The 19052-nt window shown below is 39.2% G+C and overlaps 2 protein-coding genes across 4 annotated transcripts; both read left to right on the top strand.

Annotated features, from left to right (window-relative positions):
• Positions 1–3757: 3757 nt before the first annotated feature.
• On the top strand, positions 3758–7619 carry wasf3a (WASP family member 3a). 2 transcript variants are annotated; one of them, XM_085419584.1, is made up of 8 exons: positions 3758–3948; positions 5383–5517; positions 5619–5772; positions 5861–5978; positions 6070–6254; positions 6721–6942; positions 7022–7326; positions 7462–7619. In XM_085419584.1, the coding sequence occupies exons 1-8, from the start codon at positions 3816–3818 to the stop codon at positions 7617–7619; spliced, it is 1410 nt and encodes a 469-aa protein (XP_085275710.1). In that variant the 5' UTR covers positions 3758–3815. The 2 variants fall into 2 exon arrangements, with proteins under 2 accessions (XP_085275710.1, XP_085275711.1); XM_085419585.1 differs by having other exon boundaries at positions 6721–6919; positions 7020–7326.
• Positions 7620–9509: 1890 nt separating this feature from the next.
• LOC146660544 (V-type proton ATPase catalytic subunit A-like) lies at positions 9510–17479 on the top strand. 2 transcript variants are annotated; one of them, XM_085420461.1, is made up of 15 exons: positions 9510–9661; positions 10199–10307; positions 10699–10827; positions 10990–11204; positions 11292–11429; positions 11509–11660; positions 12077–12239; positions 12367–12475; positions 12711–12833; positions 14310–14424; positions 14640–14703; positions 14807–15010; positions 16236–16330; positions 16496–16667; positions 16781–17479. In XM_085420461.1, the coding sequence occupies exons 2-15, from the start codon at positions 10226–10228 to the stop codon at positions 16871–16873; spliced, it is 1854 nt and encodes a 617-aa protein (XP_085276587.1). In that variant the 5' UTR covers positions 9510–9661; positions 10199–10225; the 3' UTR covers positions 16874–17479. The 2 variants fall into 2 exon arrangements, with proteins under 2 accessions (XP_085276587.1, XP_085276588.1); XM_085420462.1 differs by lacking the exon at positions 9510–9661 and adding an exon at positions 9799–10063.
• The last annotated feature ends 1573 nt before the right edge of the window (positions 17480–19052 follow it).

Genomic DNA, 19052 nt, shown 5'->3' on the forward strand with positions numbered 1-19052 from the left:
TTCTTCTTTGCGACTATTGTTTAAGACTGAGGAAGTGGACAGTGTTTAGAGGAACTGTGTAAAAAAACTGCAAGAAATGTTTTACATTTTCTGATGTTTAGATGCAAATGTTAGTTCCATGTGCAAAAGATGATTAAAAAATAAATAAACGCTCATAACAGTTTCTCATATTTTATGTATTCTTCAGATTATTTACAGTAACGTGCAAAAGTCTTGAGCCACAGCAACTGAAACATGGGGTAACATAAATGGTTTTCAAACTGAGTTTGTATGAGTCTAACAAGCTTGGACGACAATATTTGGTATGACCACTTGTGTTTTTGAATATTGCCTGAAAGATAGAAAGATAAAAATGTTAAGTTGTCTGGTTCATCCCTTGAGCTGGGTGTCATGTTATGCTTGAATGATTCATAGATCACTGGTAAGTGGCATAACAAATAAAGAGAGAAAGAAATAAACAAACCAAAATCCCCTTTAATTAGTCAGATACAAAGACTGTAAAAAAAAATGCAACTGGTGTCAAAAAAAAGAGAAGAAGAAAACTTTGAAAGACCTTCAGAAAACCTGGGGAACTATTGCTAAAGAGCTTCTTTTTTTAATTAAAAAAAGTCTGACTCCTTGGAATCAAAACCAAAAAAGAAAGAGATGGGTGGCTCAAAATCATATATTACTGTGCATTTGAGTGGCTATGACTAATAAATACAGCAAAAAAAAAAAAGTATACCATTATATTAATGTAATCAGAATGTTTACAGCATGAGACAATGAGGCAATACATGAGAATCGTTATTTTGTAGTGCAGACCCAGAAAGAATTAGACCAACACCAAGGAGAGCTGCAACCCCCAAACTTCTATTAGCCCCAAAACTCAAATAAAAAAAGCATTCAGGGCAAGTGTTGGGATATGTCACAGTGAACGAGCCTGGATACTCATATTGAGGAACCAGCTGTCAGCACCTTTTATTTTAAAAGGAAATATTTATCATGTAAAGAGTGGCAATGCTACCCTCAGACTACTCTTCCGTAAAAGACTCTACAGGAGGCTGGAAAAAAGTAATGCTTCAGTGCCCTCTAGAGACAAAAAGAACATGAAACTCTATGTGTCTTGGTGACGTTTTCTGCAAATCATGAAACACTTTAACAAAAAATATACATGAAAAATTACAGATTCAATAACGAGCTACCCCGTGCACATGTATTAGACAGCAAGCGCTTCAGGTCAGATGACAGAGCTCTGGTCTGATAGTTACCAGGGAATGATGAGTGACAAAGGGTTTGATTTTAGGTCATGATTCCAGAGGACTGCAGCAAGCAAGCAATTCATTGCCCCAGAGAGGCAGTTATTCCACAGCAACTGGAAAAGACATCGCTAGATGACAAAGAACCACCTTTAAAGTGTATTTATGCGCATCTCAATTCTTCCTCTATATTTTAAAAAATTTGCTCAATCTGGACAAAAAAAGAAAGGAAAAATAAGGAGTTAACTTTAAACTATCACTTGTACAAACTGCATTGAGACAGCTGGATTAGACAATGTCTCAGAATAGGGTATGCTCCTGTAATAACTGAATCATAATTTCACAGTGTGCTACTTAAAAAGGTTTAAGCCCTGATATGTGGGTTACAGTACTCCCTCCCACAGGCCAGATTATGCCATCTGTGAGAAAAAAAACAGTATATCTCTGTGTGTGTGTGTGTGTGTGTGTGTGTGTGTGTGTGTGTGTGTGTGTGTGTGTGTGTGTGTGTGTGTGTGTGTGTGTGTGTGTGTGTGTGTGTGTAGCTTTCAAATAAAATTCTGAGTGTCTCATTTCACTCTTAATCCAGGTCATTCCTACTGTGATGTTAATAGCCTAAAGGGGACCGACACACTCCTGTTTACGCCAAGTAGTTGATCTGAAGTGAAGTGATAACACACACACAACAGACACCCATACACACAAAAACATAAGGAGCAAAAGTTAAAGAATGCACAAAATTAACCCTTAGAATTGAGAATACTATGCAGATTTTAACCACTGTATATATTAATTTTTTCTGCTAATTAATCACTTTGTTAAAACGGTCAATAAAATTTTTACTGCTTATCAAAAAGTGATAAGCAGCGTCTGTGTCACACTAAAGTTAAACTTTTCATTCGGTCTTGATTTGATGTCAAAAACTTGAGGTTGGCACACGAATATCCGATTCATAGAAGGTTGACTTGTGGCCCTTAAAAATAGGACTAATACATCCTGAAATAAAATACTGGATGCCATGGCGACTGTGATTGGATGACAGGAGTAATCTGCTGACTAAATCCCCTCATGGCTCAAGCTGTGATTTGGACTGGAGATTTGTTTTCAGAGTGAACTCCGCCCTGCAGAGATGACTGTCAACGTAAAGTACACTACAGACTGCAGCAGGCCAGCAAATAGTCTGTTTAATTTGGAGGAAACAGCTTGGACTCGACTTTGACAGCTTCTTCCCTGCGTGCTGACGTGAACAAAACGAGCCAACCGGCAAGCCAACGCTAAAGCTATTCTATGGTAGGACAATCATGACCAAGTTTTCAGCTGCTGCGAATGTAGGTCTGTTGTTACAGGTTGTGTTTTCTGTATTAGTATAAGAAAAACCTTTTTTTTTTCCTGTACAAGTAATTAATAAAATAATTTTAAAAACTGAAACGTCATACTCCCACCCCCCCAGATTCTGTGATTGAAAACATTTTTTAAAATACAATGTTATCATAGAATTGAACAGTTTTGTATTTTAAGTAATTAGTTTGTTGTTTCAGTGAACTTTTATTAAATGTTAACTGTCTAAATAGGAAGCCTGGTCCAGCTAAAGCTAAAGCAGTCTAAGGAGGACAAATAAAAGTTGTATTTTCCAAGGTCACAAAGTTTTAACATGAACATGCTACAAAACAGTCCTTTTGTCCTTTGTCCATTCAGCTATTGGTTATTAATTGATCATAAATAAATACATGAGGCTGAGCTCAAATTAATTGATAATATGCATGATAATAAGAAACTAACAGACAGCCCATTTGCTCTAACCAACAATATAAGCATGTAGTTTTTTGGGAATTGAAGAATGGACCTCTGATGCTACACCAAAATCATTCCCTCAGTGTCAGTCAAGCATTAAATGAGCATCCACTCCATAATTTAACATTTTCTTTGAGCTTCAGAGCTGCAAAAACAGCTGTTAAAATTACATATGGTAGTTTATGTTCTTGTTGTTACCTATATTAACAATGTGCTGGCATGGCCATCCCTTGTTTTCATCTGATATAGATATGTAAACAGGAATGCAAATTCGCTTAAAAAACAGTCGCACAGTGCCTGTGTTAGCTCCCCTTTTGTCACAATAAGGTTCCTGAATAAAACAGATGTTGCAGCGAGTACGTTAACCTCTTTGCAAAAATGGACAATTACATACAATAGGCGTACCACTTTGACAGGTAGTGATAAACTGGGACATTCAACAGCAAGTGGCCCAATGTACAAAGCAGCAAATATTGGAAAAAAAACCCCTCAAAGGTGTCATTTTTGATTTGTCTCTCTATTACACGTTCCCCACACACTTTTTAAATTGTAAAAGCATGGAAAGCTAACAAGCATACTAATGCATTGTGCATTATGCATTACAGGGTTGCTTTTTAAATATAAAGACACATTTAAAGTGAAATTATTAACTTAATTTGAGAACACTAGTGACTGCGTCGACTTTATGCATTAATATGTTGATTGTTCTAGTCCACAGGTTGCAGTAAGCAGTGAGCTGTCAGCTCTGTCCTCTGACTCCAAGCAGCTGGGGAGATGTGAGAAGGGGTCATGCCTCTGGTGAAGAGGAACATTGAGCCTCGGCACCTGTGCCACAGTGCCGTGCCCGATGGAATTGGCAACGAGCTGGAATGTGTAACCAACAACACGCTGTCCGCTATAATTCGACAGCTCAGCAGTCTGAGTAAGCTTACAGTTGATCAGATTCAGAATAAAGTATCAATGCGTCTTTAACCTGTGCTCATTACATGCAATCAAGGTGTTGCCACTATTAAGCAAATCGAAATTTAAATCATAAGGAAAATTATACAGTAAAAAACCTAAACTATCTAAATATTCAGGGCATAATTACTTCAAGTTGTGAAAGATCGTTAGAAGTGATGGGGTGGGAAACTAATTTGCACACAGTGATTTTTAGCTTGATTTATTATGCATTTAACAGATCGATTTGTCACAACTAATACATAATATGGACCAAAGTACTTGGCCTCCTACACCTTACTTCTAGAGGAACTGCTCAGCCATTGAAACTCAGGCCATGAAGCTCCCAGTGCAGTTTTTGTGCTGATGTTAATGCTAGAGGAGCTTTGGAGCTCTGCACTTTCTCCCTGCTCTGTAACTTTACATGCCACTTACAAATGATCGTGGAACATTTAGGAAGGAAGGCATTTCAAAAAAACTGACTTTTTGTAACAGTAACATCCTGTTGCAGCACCACACTCAAATTCTTTAGGAGGATTGACACTTTTGAAGATGTTTGTAAAGGGAGACTGCTTAGTGCTTGAATTTATACATCGGTGGCAGTGGGACTGAAAATACCTAAATTCAAAGATTAAGAGGTGTGACCTAATCCGTTGGCTACATAGTGTATATCAGTCCTGTAACACAACACAATACGCATTGAGTTTTCTGGGGATAATAATTTGACATATTGACATATACCCTCTATGTCATGGGAGTGCTTTTGTTTTCTTAATCCTTTAAAAGGGATTATCAGATAAGAGTGTCACTTAATTGCTGGCTTTGAATGAGGGGAGAAACAAACAAAGAACATATTTTAAGGGTATCAGATTTGTCAGTGTGTGATTTGTTGCAGTCGTTGCTAAAATGCATTTCACTCTGTACACAGGTTTGTGCAGAAGTACAGTGGTTAATGTTAAACATGTTGTTGCAATGTCTGTATAAAGATTAGAAAGCCTGTGTGCTTTTGTGGTTACAAATAAGTGAGAGGAGACAAGAAGAAATCCTACAACATATCCTTTGATAGTTTGTACATCCGTGTGTGTGTGTGTGTGTGTGTGCGATTAGTAAACTTACCGAAGCTTAGAGCTTAGCGTACAGATTTGTACAACAGCACGATAAGATGGAAAGTAACTGGGCGGAGACACAAACACAGGCAGTCTAATTATAGCTTTTACATTAAGCAGACTAGAGCTGTTTGAAATGTGCCCCTGACTGAGTAATGGAAACAAACATTTTGAGCAGTTTAATTTAGATAGTTGATATCAACACTCTGCCTTTAAGGTGCCATTATCTTTTAAATGTTATTGAGATTTGACACACCTTTCCATTTATTGCTTTTCCTCTATTCTCTCCCGCTTTCTTGCTCTGGTTGCAGGTAAGCATGCAGAAAATGTTTTCGGGGAGCTTTTTAATGAAGCCAACACCTTTTACGTGCGCGCAAACTCTCTTCAGGATCGAATTGACCGCTTGGCCATCAAAGTCACCCAACTAGACTCCAGTGTGGAGGAGGGTTAGTTCATTGGGTATCAGTGAATCTTCTTCTGTTTGTTGCTATGGTTATTCCTACACGCTTTATATCAAACTTTCCTCCTTAATTTTGCTTTTTTAAAGTTTCCCTTCAAGACATAAACATGAGGAAGGGCTTCAGAAGCTCGAGTGTCCAGGACCAGCAGGTTTTATCCAAGGGCAGCCTTCCTAGTGCTGTAGCCGACATGTACAACAGCAGTGACAGACCTCCTCCTCTCAGCAACCTCACTGCTTACAGGTGCTGCACTGTTTTTCTTTCTTTTTTTACTGTTCTAAAGTTAGATATCTGTCTTCAGTTAATGTTGGAAATTGGTTTTTAAATACAGAGAGGATTCTACTGATGCAATGAAATACTACTCTGACCCATCATACTTTTTTGACCTGTGGAAAGAGAAAATGCTTCAGGACACAGAGGAGAAGAGGAAAGAAAGGCGGAGGCATAGGGTCAGAGTGCATTTTACCCATCATGTTTACGCATGTACGTATTTACTTACTGACTGCTTACTCAAACTCTGTATTCCTGTTGTTTCTGCAGGAACAGAAGCGATGTGTGGACAGCAGCACCATTCAGCGTGAGGTGAAGAAGGTCAGAAAGGCACGAAACCGCAGGCAGGAGTGGAACATGATGGCGTTTGATAAAGAGCTCCGTCCAGATCACAGACATCCACAGAGTCTCAGGCGAGGAGCATCATCTGAGGGCTCCCTTTCGCCAGATGGGAGGTTAGAGAAGCTACCAAGATTGTGTTTTGGATAGGTTTTCAATGTATTTTTCTGTATAATACAACGCTACAGAGGGAATTAAAGAATTTCCCATCTTTGGGACTAATGATGTAGATCTTATTTATCCTAGTTGTATTTTTATGGAGAAATTTGTAAAATTATTGTAGATTTATGTTACTTTTAAAATAAAACTTAGCAGATGGGGGGACTTGTGTGTGTGTGTGTGTGTGTGTGTGTGTGTGTGTGTGTGTGTGTGTGTGTGTGTGTGTGTGTGTGTGTGTGTGTGTGTGTGTGTGTGTGTGTGTGTGTGCCCAAAAGGAGGGGTAGATCCGTTTTCACAAATAGGACCTTGTGACCCAAATTGTAATATCTTTGTTGTGTAAAGCGTCGGCTTTGATATTGTAACAACAAATCTACCATCTGGATCTGCATCTGCATGACAAACTCTCTTTTACTGTTTATCCAGGCCTGACCTCTTAGATTACCCCATCCCTCCAGTGCCTGCCCATGCTGCTTGTAACTCTGCCAAGTCTCACGATTACATTCCTGGGAACACGCATCCCTCACCACCTGTGGAGCATGAATACCAAAGCATTGATGTCAACTACAAGAGAGTAACCTATGCCGCAGCAGAGCCTCGTGCTGCAGACCGAATGAACGGTTCAATTCGTCTCCCTGCAGATTACAAGTATGTGAGAGAAATTGAAATATAATATACTCTTTTTGGGCATCTGCAACTTAATCCTCTTTCTTTTACTGTCACACAGGTCTATCCCACCACCTCCTGCCCCCGGCCCTCCAATCCCATCAGCCCAGACAGCCTTTGGTTTTCCACTGGGTGCACATCCTCCAGCGCCACATAATGGCGTTGGGCACGCGGGCCCGGGCTGCCCACTCCCACCAATACCTCCTCCAGGGAATCACACGGTCCCTCAACCCCCGGGTCCCCCACCTCCTCCTCTCCCTCCGCCATCTGCACCCTCACACCTAGCGGGACACAGTGAAGGCTGCAGACGTGAGACCAAACCTGTGAGAGACGCAAGAAGTGACCTGCTGTCTGCCATCCGCATGGGTGAGTCAGCGTGCTTAGACGCAGTTGGCATGGCTTCCAGCTGGTCAGATGAGCACACATGTGAGCAGCTAACACTCTGTGCAATACAGACATATAATATTCTGTCCTCTCTCTACATGTGTGTGCCCTCATTAGGCATCCAGTTGAAGAAAGTCCAAGAGCAGCAGGAGCAGCAGAGCAAGCGGGAGCCGGTGGGGAACGACGTAGCCACCATCCTTTCCCGACGCATTGCAGTTGAGTACAGCGACTCTGAGGAGGACTCTGAGCTTGATGAGAATGAGTGGTCGGACTGACAAAACACTGAATTGGTCTTTTCTCCACTGGATCTTCAGCACAGATGAAAGAAAACTGTGAAACACTCCATCTAGCTCCATCTAGTGGAGTCTTTGTACCAAGCCACTACTGCCAAAATACCTCTACCTTGTAGTTTTTATTTCTACTTTCATAATAAATATTTCATGAGCAACTGAACCACTAATCTAGCACATCTACACAGTTTGCACCAGTTTGTTTTGTAACAGGTTAATATCCTCATTTCAAAACTGAGTCAGTGTGTGATAAATCACACAGTTCTATCACATGGAAATGTGACCCATTAGTTTCTTAAGATTGTCTTTGTATACTGCTTGTTCTAGCAAAATGTCCTTACGTGATGACCTCCTATCTTTGTCCAGCAGCATCCCAGCGGAGAGCATTTCAGTGTAAGAAAAGCATAGGTATAAATAATACATGTTACCATTGGCTGACTTCCACATAGCTTCTTTAGTTTCAAGGTCTTTGTATTAGGTACGCTGGCTCATTGGCACACTACCTAACTAGCCGGCTCAAACACTCAAACACACAAGTAGAGCAAGCCTGTGCTTTCCCTACTATGACAAGTTAAAATATGTGCTGTGATATAAACAAGCACTGAATCATACCATAATATTGAAAGATTCAAGGGTTTTTGTTTTAATTTAATCTTCCTAATCTCACACTTAATTCCATTAGTTTTGTAATAGCTACCTCAAGTTGTAACAATTTCTCAGTTCTGATTGTGTGTATGAAGGTATCATGTCTGACATTAATTCTATTAGTTGTGATGCGTCTTTACAAATACTGATATATCAATAAACTTTCCAAATTAGCAATAAAATCATGCTATCATTAAGTCCTTGTCTTTTTTCTTTTTTACTTCTTTCTTTTTAACTTAAACTCCACTAGATACTAGAGGTCAAAACCCACTTGAAAATTATTTATAGATTTTTGCACAACCTTAATGGGGATGGGCCAGTGGGTCAAAAATATGTTGCAAAGACATATGATGAATACACATAATGACTTTGAATGACCGTAAAGGCAAAAATGACCTAAACAACCCTGCAGACATACAAAGTAGCCAAAAAAGAGGCATAGAGTGGCTACAAAGAGATTAAAAACAGGCAAAATCAGACAGAATATCATAGAATTTGAGCAGAGACACAAAAATATGGTCACACAATGACTACAAAATGATGGAAAATTACCTCTGTCAGACAAAAAGGAGTAATATAATACACAACAAAATCAAAATTAAGTAAATGATCACAAAGAGACACGAGATGGCTAAATTCACTGATCAACTGAGAACTAAAGTGATATGTAAATTTAATTACATAAAAAATGATAATCAAAACAGTCAATGTGCAAATGTGCAAATCATTAAAGGACTTCATATATGAACGCACCAAAACTGGTAACACTGCCTCACACTCAAAAAAAATTTTTTTCATTTAACCAGTTTTTGAACAATAATTTGGGGATATTTAAATAAGGAATGAAAAAAAATTTACTGTGAAAAATTTTCAAGTTACAGTACCTGGAAGGACAATGAGGTGATTTAAAAGTTTGTGCTCTCAAAACTACAACCAAATCAACTTTACAGCCACTTAAGTTACAGAAACCAAAACCGTTTTTAATTCTGCAACCAATTTTCAGCTTTAATTTTATAGGCTATATCATAGTGTCAATAAAAATATAATATAATATTAAAAATGCTAAATTAATTATGGAATATAAGTATTTAATAAAATAAAGAAAACAATGAAACAACGAGGCCTGTAAATTCATTCACACCCAGCAGAGGTCACCCGATGCCAAAGTGTAGCTCAACGGAACTTGAGAAACTGTTAACTATTAGACGCCATGTTGGCTCTGTAATAACTGCCAGCGTTGCAAGACAGGAAGCGAGTTGAGCCGCAATGGAGATGTTTTCGTCCCGTGACAGTGTACTGGTTGGCAGGTGATTAGCACAGCGAAGCTCCTCCTCAGTCTTCTACAGTAGACACAAATCTGGACAGCTGACCATTGTAATAAGGTATAGTATTTATACAGGCTTTGTAGGGTTTTACATTCCCACCAGCTTGCCTTTCAGTTATGGGGCAAATTTCGAGTGTAAAATTCTTTGTTTAGCTTAAACTGTGAACGATGATGATGAAGATAGCTAGTGTGTGCTAACTAGTCACCTGACTTCTACGTGCACACGCTCAAATCAGCTTTACTCTCAGCCTTCCGTATGGAGGAACAAACAAGCTACCATCTGGCCAGGAATGGCAGCGCTGACTCATTTTACCTCATCTTTAGTATCTGATGGAAGGAAAATGAAGCTTTAGCAGAGTTAGCTCACGACCTAACACTGTTAGATGTGGTCATTCATTCATGAGAGAAACCACCAAGTCACGGTGCTCGCATAATTCTCCCTGTCACACTAGCATCTAAAGTAAGTCTGGAAAAATAATAGTAATACAATAACTCTACCCTGGCTAATGATTAAGTATTGCACGATGTCTTAACTTGTGTGTGAGTGTTATAAAATGACTTGAAAGCATATTTTGTCCTCTGTGTGCCCCTCAAGGAATTTAGTAAGATATAAACTATCAAGATGGATACCTCAAAACTTCCCAAGATCCAGGATGAGGACCGAGAAAGCCAGTTTGGATATGTACACGGTGTTTCTGGACCAGGTCTGGTCTTCTTGCCTTTTAAATGGCTAGAATCTATCAGGTTGAATGTAGTTAAAAGTAGTATGGTTGCAATGTTTAGCTAAGTAGCTGACAAATTAAGGAAGTTGATCACATGATGACAAAATCATGACATTTCCTGTTATTACCCGTCTAATCTCACTAAAGAATGCCTCTCTAGCATAGCTGTAGATTATATAGTTATCCTGAACTGCATGACTTCTGCTTAAGGATATCTTTGGTCTGTCACATATGTTCAAGCTATAACATTTGTCATTTTTGTCTTAATAATCTCTTTGAAATTGTCCCAGTTGAAAATATAAACAAGTAAAACTTTTCATTGTTTCTTAATCGTTTCAGTATCTGTAATTTTCTTTCTTGCTATTGCCATCAGTGGTGACAGCTACCGCCATGGCAGGAGCAGCCATGTATGAGCTGGTTCGAGTCGGTCACAGTGAGCTGGTGGGAGAAATCATCCGTTTAGAAGGGGACATGGCAACTATCCAGGTCTACGAGGAGACATGTATCCTTTCTGCTGCCGTGTTTCGTTCATCTTTTGTCAAACATCAAAAGTAAAAAAACAAAAAAACAAATCAGACTGAATTGCATTAAGAAAAGCTGCTTGGCAGATATCACGTTTCAGACATTTCGTGGTTTGTTTGGTGACCCTAACTTGATCATACAGCTGGCGTGTCTGTCGGGGACCCTGTCCTGCGAACTGGAAAGCCCCTGTCAGTAGAGCTGGGACCGGGTATCATGGGCTCCATCTTTGACGGTATCCAGCGCCCACTAAAAGACATCAATGACCTCACTAACAGTATTTACATCCCAAGAGGAGTAAACATTGGTGCTCTCAACAGAGACAACAAATGGGAATTTACGCCCGGGCAGAACCTTCGGGTAAGGAAGGCGCATTGTTGCAGTGATGAGTCCTTCAAAGTCTTTTCTTCTTAAGTGTGCTGACCAAAAATGTGATCCCCTCGCCAGGTCGGCAGTCACGTAACTGGTGGAGATATCTATGGTATGGTATTTGAAAACTCCTTAATCAAACACAAGCTAATGCTTCCACCTCGTAGCAGAGGCACCATAACCTACCTGGCTCCACCTGGAAACTACGACATTTCAGTGAGTGTTGCATTTGAAACAAAGTGCTTTTTATTTTGGATAAAAACAAAACTGATTTGGGGGGGTTTCTTGCATTCAGGATGTGGTTCTGGAGCTTGAGTTTGAAGGCATTAAAGAGAAACTCAGCATGGTGCAAGTGTGGCCAGTACGACAAATCCGCCCCGTCACAGAAAAACTACCAGCTAATCATCCACTGCTGACCGGCCAGAGAGTTCTGGATGCACTTTTCCCGTGAGTATTCATTTGCTGTGCATTATGACATCTTTATTTAATATATGCCGCTTAACAGATTTATTAAACCGCCTGTCATAAAAACAAGAAAACACTAATATTTTTGAAATCTTTCAAAAACATGTTTAAAACAAACTTTTTTTTATAAATCAGTAAATTTGAAATTATTTTCAGCATTAAAAATATAATTTTGTTTAAAAATCGTGCACATACTGGTGGATTAACCATTACTTAACCATAAAAAAAGGATTATAGTGATTATCATTAGAGTTAATTTAGGGCAGCCCATAAGCGTTACAGTGGGTGGTGGTACTGCAAGTACTGCATATCACATATTATGAAAAGTGGGTTTTTCACTGGTGGATTGTTTAGTTATTTATTACATAGTAAGACCGTGTGGCTGTTGTGCTTTACAGCTGTGTGCAGGGTGGCACTACTGCTATACCAGGAGCTTTTGGATGTGGAAAGACTGTGATCTCGCAGTCATTGTCCAAGTACTCCAACAGTGATGTCATCATCTATGTCGGCTGTGGAGAGCGTGGAAACGAAATGTCTGAAGTGCTGCGAGATTTCCCCGAGGTTTGAAGATTACGAAGCTTTCGATTTGTTATTTAAGTTTTTTTCTATCTACTGTAACAAACGCACTACAGCATCACTTTTGACTCGCTTAAGCTAAGGCTGTTGTTCACACTGCTCTTGCCACTAGCTCACTATGGAAGTTGACGGCAAAGTTGAGAGCATCATGAAGAGAACAGCGCTGGTTGCTAACACCTCCAACATGCCTGTGGCTGCTAGAGAGGCTTCCATTTACACAGGTATAAGCTGCCTACATTATAGAGAACTGAGTCATTGTTAACCTTAACTTTTACTACATACTTAAAAAAAAAAGTAATTGAAAAGTAATTGAAAAACTTAAAACACTCTAAAATCCTATTCAGAACTTTATGAAAGTAGCTAGTAGTGAGCTAGTGTGTATTTTGTTGTTGTTTTTTCCTCTTCCTGCACAGTATTTTGAAAGTGTCATCAAATGTCAAACTTTTGCCTGTGCAGGGATCACACTGTCTGAATACTTCAGAGATATGGGCTACAATGTGAGCATGATGGCTGATTCAACGTCTCGATGGGCCGAAGCTCTGAGAGAAATCTCTGGAAGACTGGCTGAAATGCCTGCTGGTGAGTTCAGTGGTCACAATCAAAATCTCAAAACATGTTTGTTTTGTACCTGCTGATCTAGATTAGAGATCAGCAGGTACAAAAGTCACCTCATACTGTAGTTCAGTAACATTTATTTCAGGGCTTTTTTTTGTAATATATTTGGTTTATTTTACTAATTCCATTTTGATTCATGTTCTAAAGCACTTTCTTTTTCATTTAACTAGTGAGGATGTACTATTAATCAGGACTTCATTAGGTAACTTCAGGGGTAGCTCTGGGGTTTCTGTACTATGAAGGTGGTTTATTTCTTACCAGGGTATACTGCCAAGGTAACTTATGTTGTGAATTTAACCTGCTCTGGTTCTAGATTAGAGATCAGCAGGTAATAATAATAATAATAATAATAATAATGGATACTTTATTGATCCCCATGGGGAAATTACTTGTTTTTCTCTGCATTTGACCCATTCACTCAGTGAAGCAGTGGGCAGCCCACTAAGCAGGCGCCCGGGGAGCAGTGTGTAGGGACGGTACCTTGCTCAGGGGTACCTCAGGGTAGCCGTTAAGTGGATTCGAACCGCCGACCTTCCGATCATGGGGCGACCACTTTACCTACTGAGCTATCCCTGCCCCTACAAAAGTCACCTCCTACTGACCATTCAGTTCTCCAGAAAATAGTGTCACTATTCCTGAAGGATCATTTGGACATCTGTGTGGAGATAGGAGGGTTTAAAGTCTTTCAATAGTGTCTAATGTTTACCAGTTTACCTGATGAGCGTTGGTAATAAATATATATTCTTAGACAAAAAATTTTCCCCTTTTATGTAGGGCTGCAATTGTACAGTAATTTTATTGTTCTAGAAGTTTTAATATACAATCCTAAAACAGGACGCCTACACTGTACTTGAAGACCTTCTATCAAATTCGTGTGTAGTCTAAGCCCATGTTTGTTATTTAATCTTTACTCTCAGATGTTAAACAACACTGGAGCTGCAGCTGAAAGAAAGGCAAGCGTAAGAACATAATATCGCATAATATCGGGATGTCGAAATTAAAATGGTATATATGAAAATGAGAAGAATTGCAATGAATGAATCGTTTTAAAAACATAGATGTTAATAATCGCATTGTGTGTGGCAGTGTTCGTGTTTCCTTCAGATTGGCCCACCTATTAAGAAAGAGATGGGGGTGCATATATACATACATACACTGCGATTGTTATAGTAAGAAGAAAATTGTGATTGGTTGCCGACACCACCCTTTTCCTGTGAACGTGCAGAGGAAACACTGGGTTAACTTAGCAAGATGATAATTAGCTTTGTTTGACTGCTTATCCTGAGTACCAGTGCTAGTGTAAGTGAGTCCAGATAACAGAAGGATACCCTGGGTATGTTGAACTCACTTCATAGTACAGTTCATTCAGATTTTGTTAAGACCCTCTCACACAGTAGGTAAACTCATGTGAAGCATTTACCTTTGTGTTGCTGGCTGCAGACAGCGGGTATCCGGCTTACCTGGGCGCCAGACTGGCTTCCTTCTATGAGCGTGCTGGACGTGTGAAGTGCCTGGGAAATCCAGAGAGAGAAGGCAGCGTCAGCATCGTAGGAGCGTGAGTTCACATTTATATAAGCAAGTTTGTGCTTTTTGTTTGTTTGTGCACGTTCTGTAGATGGTCATTGACTGCTGCACGTCGTTATATTGAGTTTGCTTCGGTGGGAAAATTAGTTAGAAAATGTAAAGTTTTTCATGTGAAACCTTTAAATAGAATCCAGCAGGTGATTATTTTATTAGTAAACTTTACCTTTAATACTGTGAACTCCTTAGTGTGTCACCTCCTGGTGGAGACTTCTCCGATCCTGTCACTTCAGCCACACTGGGAATCGTTCAGGTAAGTAAAATGTAGAAACTTAATGTAAACATTTGACCGAATTCACCTTAAAGTGAAAGTGTCTCTCTTTTACACTGTCCTGTGTTTTTGTTGTTGTTTGCAGGTGTTCTGGGGGCTGGACAAGAAGCTGGCTCAGAGAAAACACTTCCCGTCTGTAAACTGGCTCATCAGCTACAGCAAGTACACACGAGCTCTGGATGAATATTATGACAAACATTTCCCGGAGTTTGTTCCTCTTCGCACAAAAGCAAAAGAGATTCTACAGGAAGAAGAGGACCTGGCTGAGATTGTGCAGCTTGTTGGCAAAGTGAGTCAGTTTATATTAAATGGTCTAAAACTGTCCCCAGCAGCGCGATGGATCGAACCCAGAATTTCATTACCATGAAGCAACAGTGCTAACCACTGTGTCACTGTGCAGTCTGTGCTCCTTTATGTGTGGAGTTTGTATGGTCAGAGTCTCTCTGGACACACCATCTCTTTCCTACTGTCCAAACACAAGCATGTTAGGTTACAGTATTGAGCCCTACTCTAAAAGACATTGTCACAGATTGAACTCTGCCTCTGTGGCTGAATTTAAAAAATAAGTGTTTAAAGTTGAAGTTTTTAACGTAATTATAGCGTTTTCTTGTGAGATACAGAACATGACGTCACAAGGTTGATTATTTTGTGTTTGCTAACTAGTCACATACTGGATAAAACTCAGAGACTAAAACTAAAACAGTTTAAGGGCGTCACTTTTCTGTTGCCCCTGGCTGCTGCGATCACTTTTCTTTTTTTAAGCTACATGCACTCAAATGGGAGAATCCACCTTTTGGTAATGCACTGGTTTGTCCATTGTTGGGTTGTGTATACAGACTGAGTGACATAATCAGCTGGCAGAGCATGTCTCCTCTCTTGAATACTGCCAGGGCGGTGCAAAAGTGACCCTGCTTTTCATTTTAGTTTCCATGATTTCCACAAAAACTAATAGACTAATGTAAGTCTATTGGCAGCAACCAACAAATTGACTTAGTGAAGTAATATTCTGTACTGCCACATGATGGCGCCACAAATGCTCTACTGCAAACACTCATTTTTTAAAATCCAGCTTCACGGATAGCGTTTAATCTGTGACAGTTTTTTAAGTAGTGTTCAAAGGTGTAAATTAGCGTTAATGCATGTAGTGTTTTATGTCCATTTTGATGACCAATGAACAGTAAATGGTCTGAATTCATGTTAATCATTACAATTTTTATTCAGTTTGAATGCTTTGGAAGTTCTACGAGCTCTGTTACTATGGACTCTAAATGGGTTTAGATCTGTTGATCAGTTTTACCAGATGAAGGTGGGAGATTGAAGAGAGTGAAGTCTGTACATGAGACTGAAGAAACATGTGTTGGTACAAAAGGCCCAGTGTATCAAATGCAATCTAATGCTTAATCTCTTGTATATTTTTTCTAAGCCAAGTTAGTGGATACATTATATGTAAAAAAAATATATATGTGGCAATGACTAGAAAAATATAACAAGAACTCATCTGGTTTTGTTCCCAGGCTTCACTCGCTGAGACTGATAAAATTACTCTAGAAGTTGCTAAGCTCATTAAGGACGACTACCTGCAGCAGAATGGTTATACTCCCTATGACAGGTGAATACAAAGCACTTACATTTAGACAGATTACATTGAAAGTCTTAAAAGAACATGCTGACTCTTGTAATTGTGCATTTTGGATGTTGTATTTTATGATATTACTGTAATTCCCATGAAAACAGGAAAAAGTATTAAACAACATGTGTGTAAATATTCTTTTAGGTTTTGCCCCTTCTACAAAACTGTTGGCATCCTCTCAAACATGATAGCGTTTTATGACATGGCCCGACATGCGGTGGAGTCCACAGCTCAGAGTGACAACAAAATCACCTGGGCCATCATCAGGGAAAACATGGGGGAGATCCTGTACAAGATCAGCTCCATGAAGTTCAAGGTACACATTTGTTTCTCATGTGGCAGGAGATGTTTGGTTTTGTTTTGTTTTTTCTTTGCCATATTGATCATCAACCCCCTTAAAAGATTTTGTGCCTTTCATGTATCGTTCAGGATCCTGTCAAGGATGGTGAAGCAAAGATCAAAGGAGACTACGCCCAACTGTTGGAGGACATGCAGAATGCTTTCCGAACCTTGGAGGAGTGAGTTTCCTACCTCTCAGCTTGTCTCTCAGATATCCAGACCCCAGTGCAGTGCAACATAGTAAAGACTGATTGGCCCATGTTCTGAATGTCTGCCACAGTCACATAGTCTTTTTTTTTTCTCCTTGATGTTTACGCCCAAACATTCCATGACCTACACAAATTGTATTTCATTTTGCTGATTTTCGACAAGTTTACTCATAAAAAAAAAACAGTACTGAAATCCCCTTAGGCTGTCTCAGAATATTACTTAAATAAATTCGCCCCAATCAAGTGCTGCACTCGCACTCCACTAGTAGCTGCGAAAAAAGAGTTGATGTCTCTTTCCCCCAGATGTAACAGTGATCAATGCAGATATTTAATCAAATGGGAACATGAATGTGGATAAAGGGACAGAGGCAGTGTATTCAGGGGATGTGAGGAGTTCTTCCACGTCTTACCTCTAAAGTGTGATTGTGATGCTGTGGAATATATACTTGATATTATGTGTAAAATGTGAATGAATGAGATTGTTGGTTTGTGTTGTAAAAGAAGTCTTGCTGTTTTGTCCATGGTACATTATTGTCTCCCTAAATAAATGGGAAATAAATAAAGTAGATGGTTTCAGTAAGATTTTATTTCTCATATTTCTTTCAAAACATAAACCAGCAGTTTGAAATCTTTCAAACTTTCATACACAAATTTTGATAATTGATGTAAGAATCGGTCATTGGTGCAACCTTATAAGCACACCTCAATTCAATAAAGGACTCGTTACTGTAGATGGCGCGCAGATAGATTTAGACATATGTACAGATGAGCGGTGAATTATTAGCCCTCGTATGAAATGTAAAGTTTTGTCAACATTTTCTCCAGTGTTTTTCTTTCTTTTTTTTTTTTTTAAATAAAGCAAATTAATTTTCAACATAGCATTTGCAAACATACTAGTTTTCTTTAAAAAGCATTAATTGGGGTCAGTATTATAGCTGAACATTTTGTCACCACAGCACAAACCAGTGTTGTGTAATGATGTGCTGAGTTTCAAACGGGTTGTCTTCCAGTTTACACAAAGTATAAAAACTTCAGTGAGGGTTTGAGCTGTCACTGAAGAAAACGTAATCGTAACAGTAACCAAAGAAATCAGTTTAGACTTGAGAAAAAGAATTGTTGATGCTCACAAACTAGGAGTTGTATATGTAAAGTTATCAAGTGTCAAGAACTGGAATTAGAAGCATAATCAAGGAATTCAAAGAGAGCCACACAGTATTGAACAAGTGTGACTCTGGAAAGAAAACTAGTGAGAAACGTGTCTAAAGACCCCAGAACAACTTCAAAAACATGTGAATGACTTAGCCAAGTTGGAAATTGTAGTCTTAAAGAAGACAATCACCAGAGCTGTGTGCAGGAATGGATTTCAAGACTACAGACCAAGAAAAACTCAACTTTTGCACATGAGACACCTTCAAGCCAGACTGAAGTTTGCTAAGAACCTGGAGAACAACTATCTATACTGGAAGCAAGTTCTTTGGTCAGATGAGAAGAAACTAGAGCTCTTTGGCCACAGAGATGCTGCTTATATTTTTAGAAAGACGGGAGAAGCATACAACACAAAGAAGGCCACCCCCACAGTGAAAAGCAGTTGTGGGAGTATTATGCTGTGGGAATGCTTCAGTGCATCTGGAAATGGAGGATATGCCAGTTTCAGATGCCACAAATCTGAGTCACTTAGTCTTCCTATACAACAACAACCCAAAACATACGTCGCTCCTGGTGAGGAACTACCTTCGAAAGACCAAAATGAGCATTACTGACTGGCCTGCACAAAGCCCTGACTTGAATCCTGTTGAAAATCTGTGGGGTAAACTGAAGACCATGACAGAAGATCACCAAATCTAGAGGAACTTGAGAGATTTACCAAAGAAGAATTGGCCGGGATCGCTGTTATCCTCTAAAAAGGATCGAGAATTGACTATAAGCATCAGTGGTTTTCCATGATGTTTGCAGCAAACTACCTGCAAAGTAAAACGAAAAACTGGTTCTTCTTTTCTCTTTGTCAGTTGACAAATAAAGAGAATTCATGTTATTCTCTTTGAAAGCATCTTAACTCGATATGTGATGCTTTAGTACATTAGAGCACAAATATACAAAATATACAACAAGGAGATGGACTGATTATTACATTTATTTGTCATACTGCATTATCA

Source organism: Rhamphochromis longiceps, linkage group LG10 (assembly GCF_057381845.1).
Source record: "Rhamphochromis longiceps isolate RC_006_pf linkage group LG10, R_longiceps_female_GT1.1, whole genome shotgun sequence".
In the NCBI taxonomy this organism is placed as follows: domain Eukaryota; kingdom Metazoa; phylum Chordata; class Actinopteri; order Cichliformes; family Cichlidae; genus Rhamphochromis; species Rhamphochromis longiceps.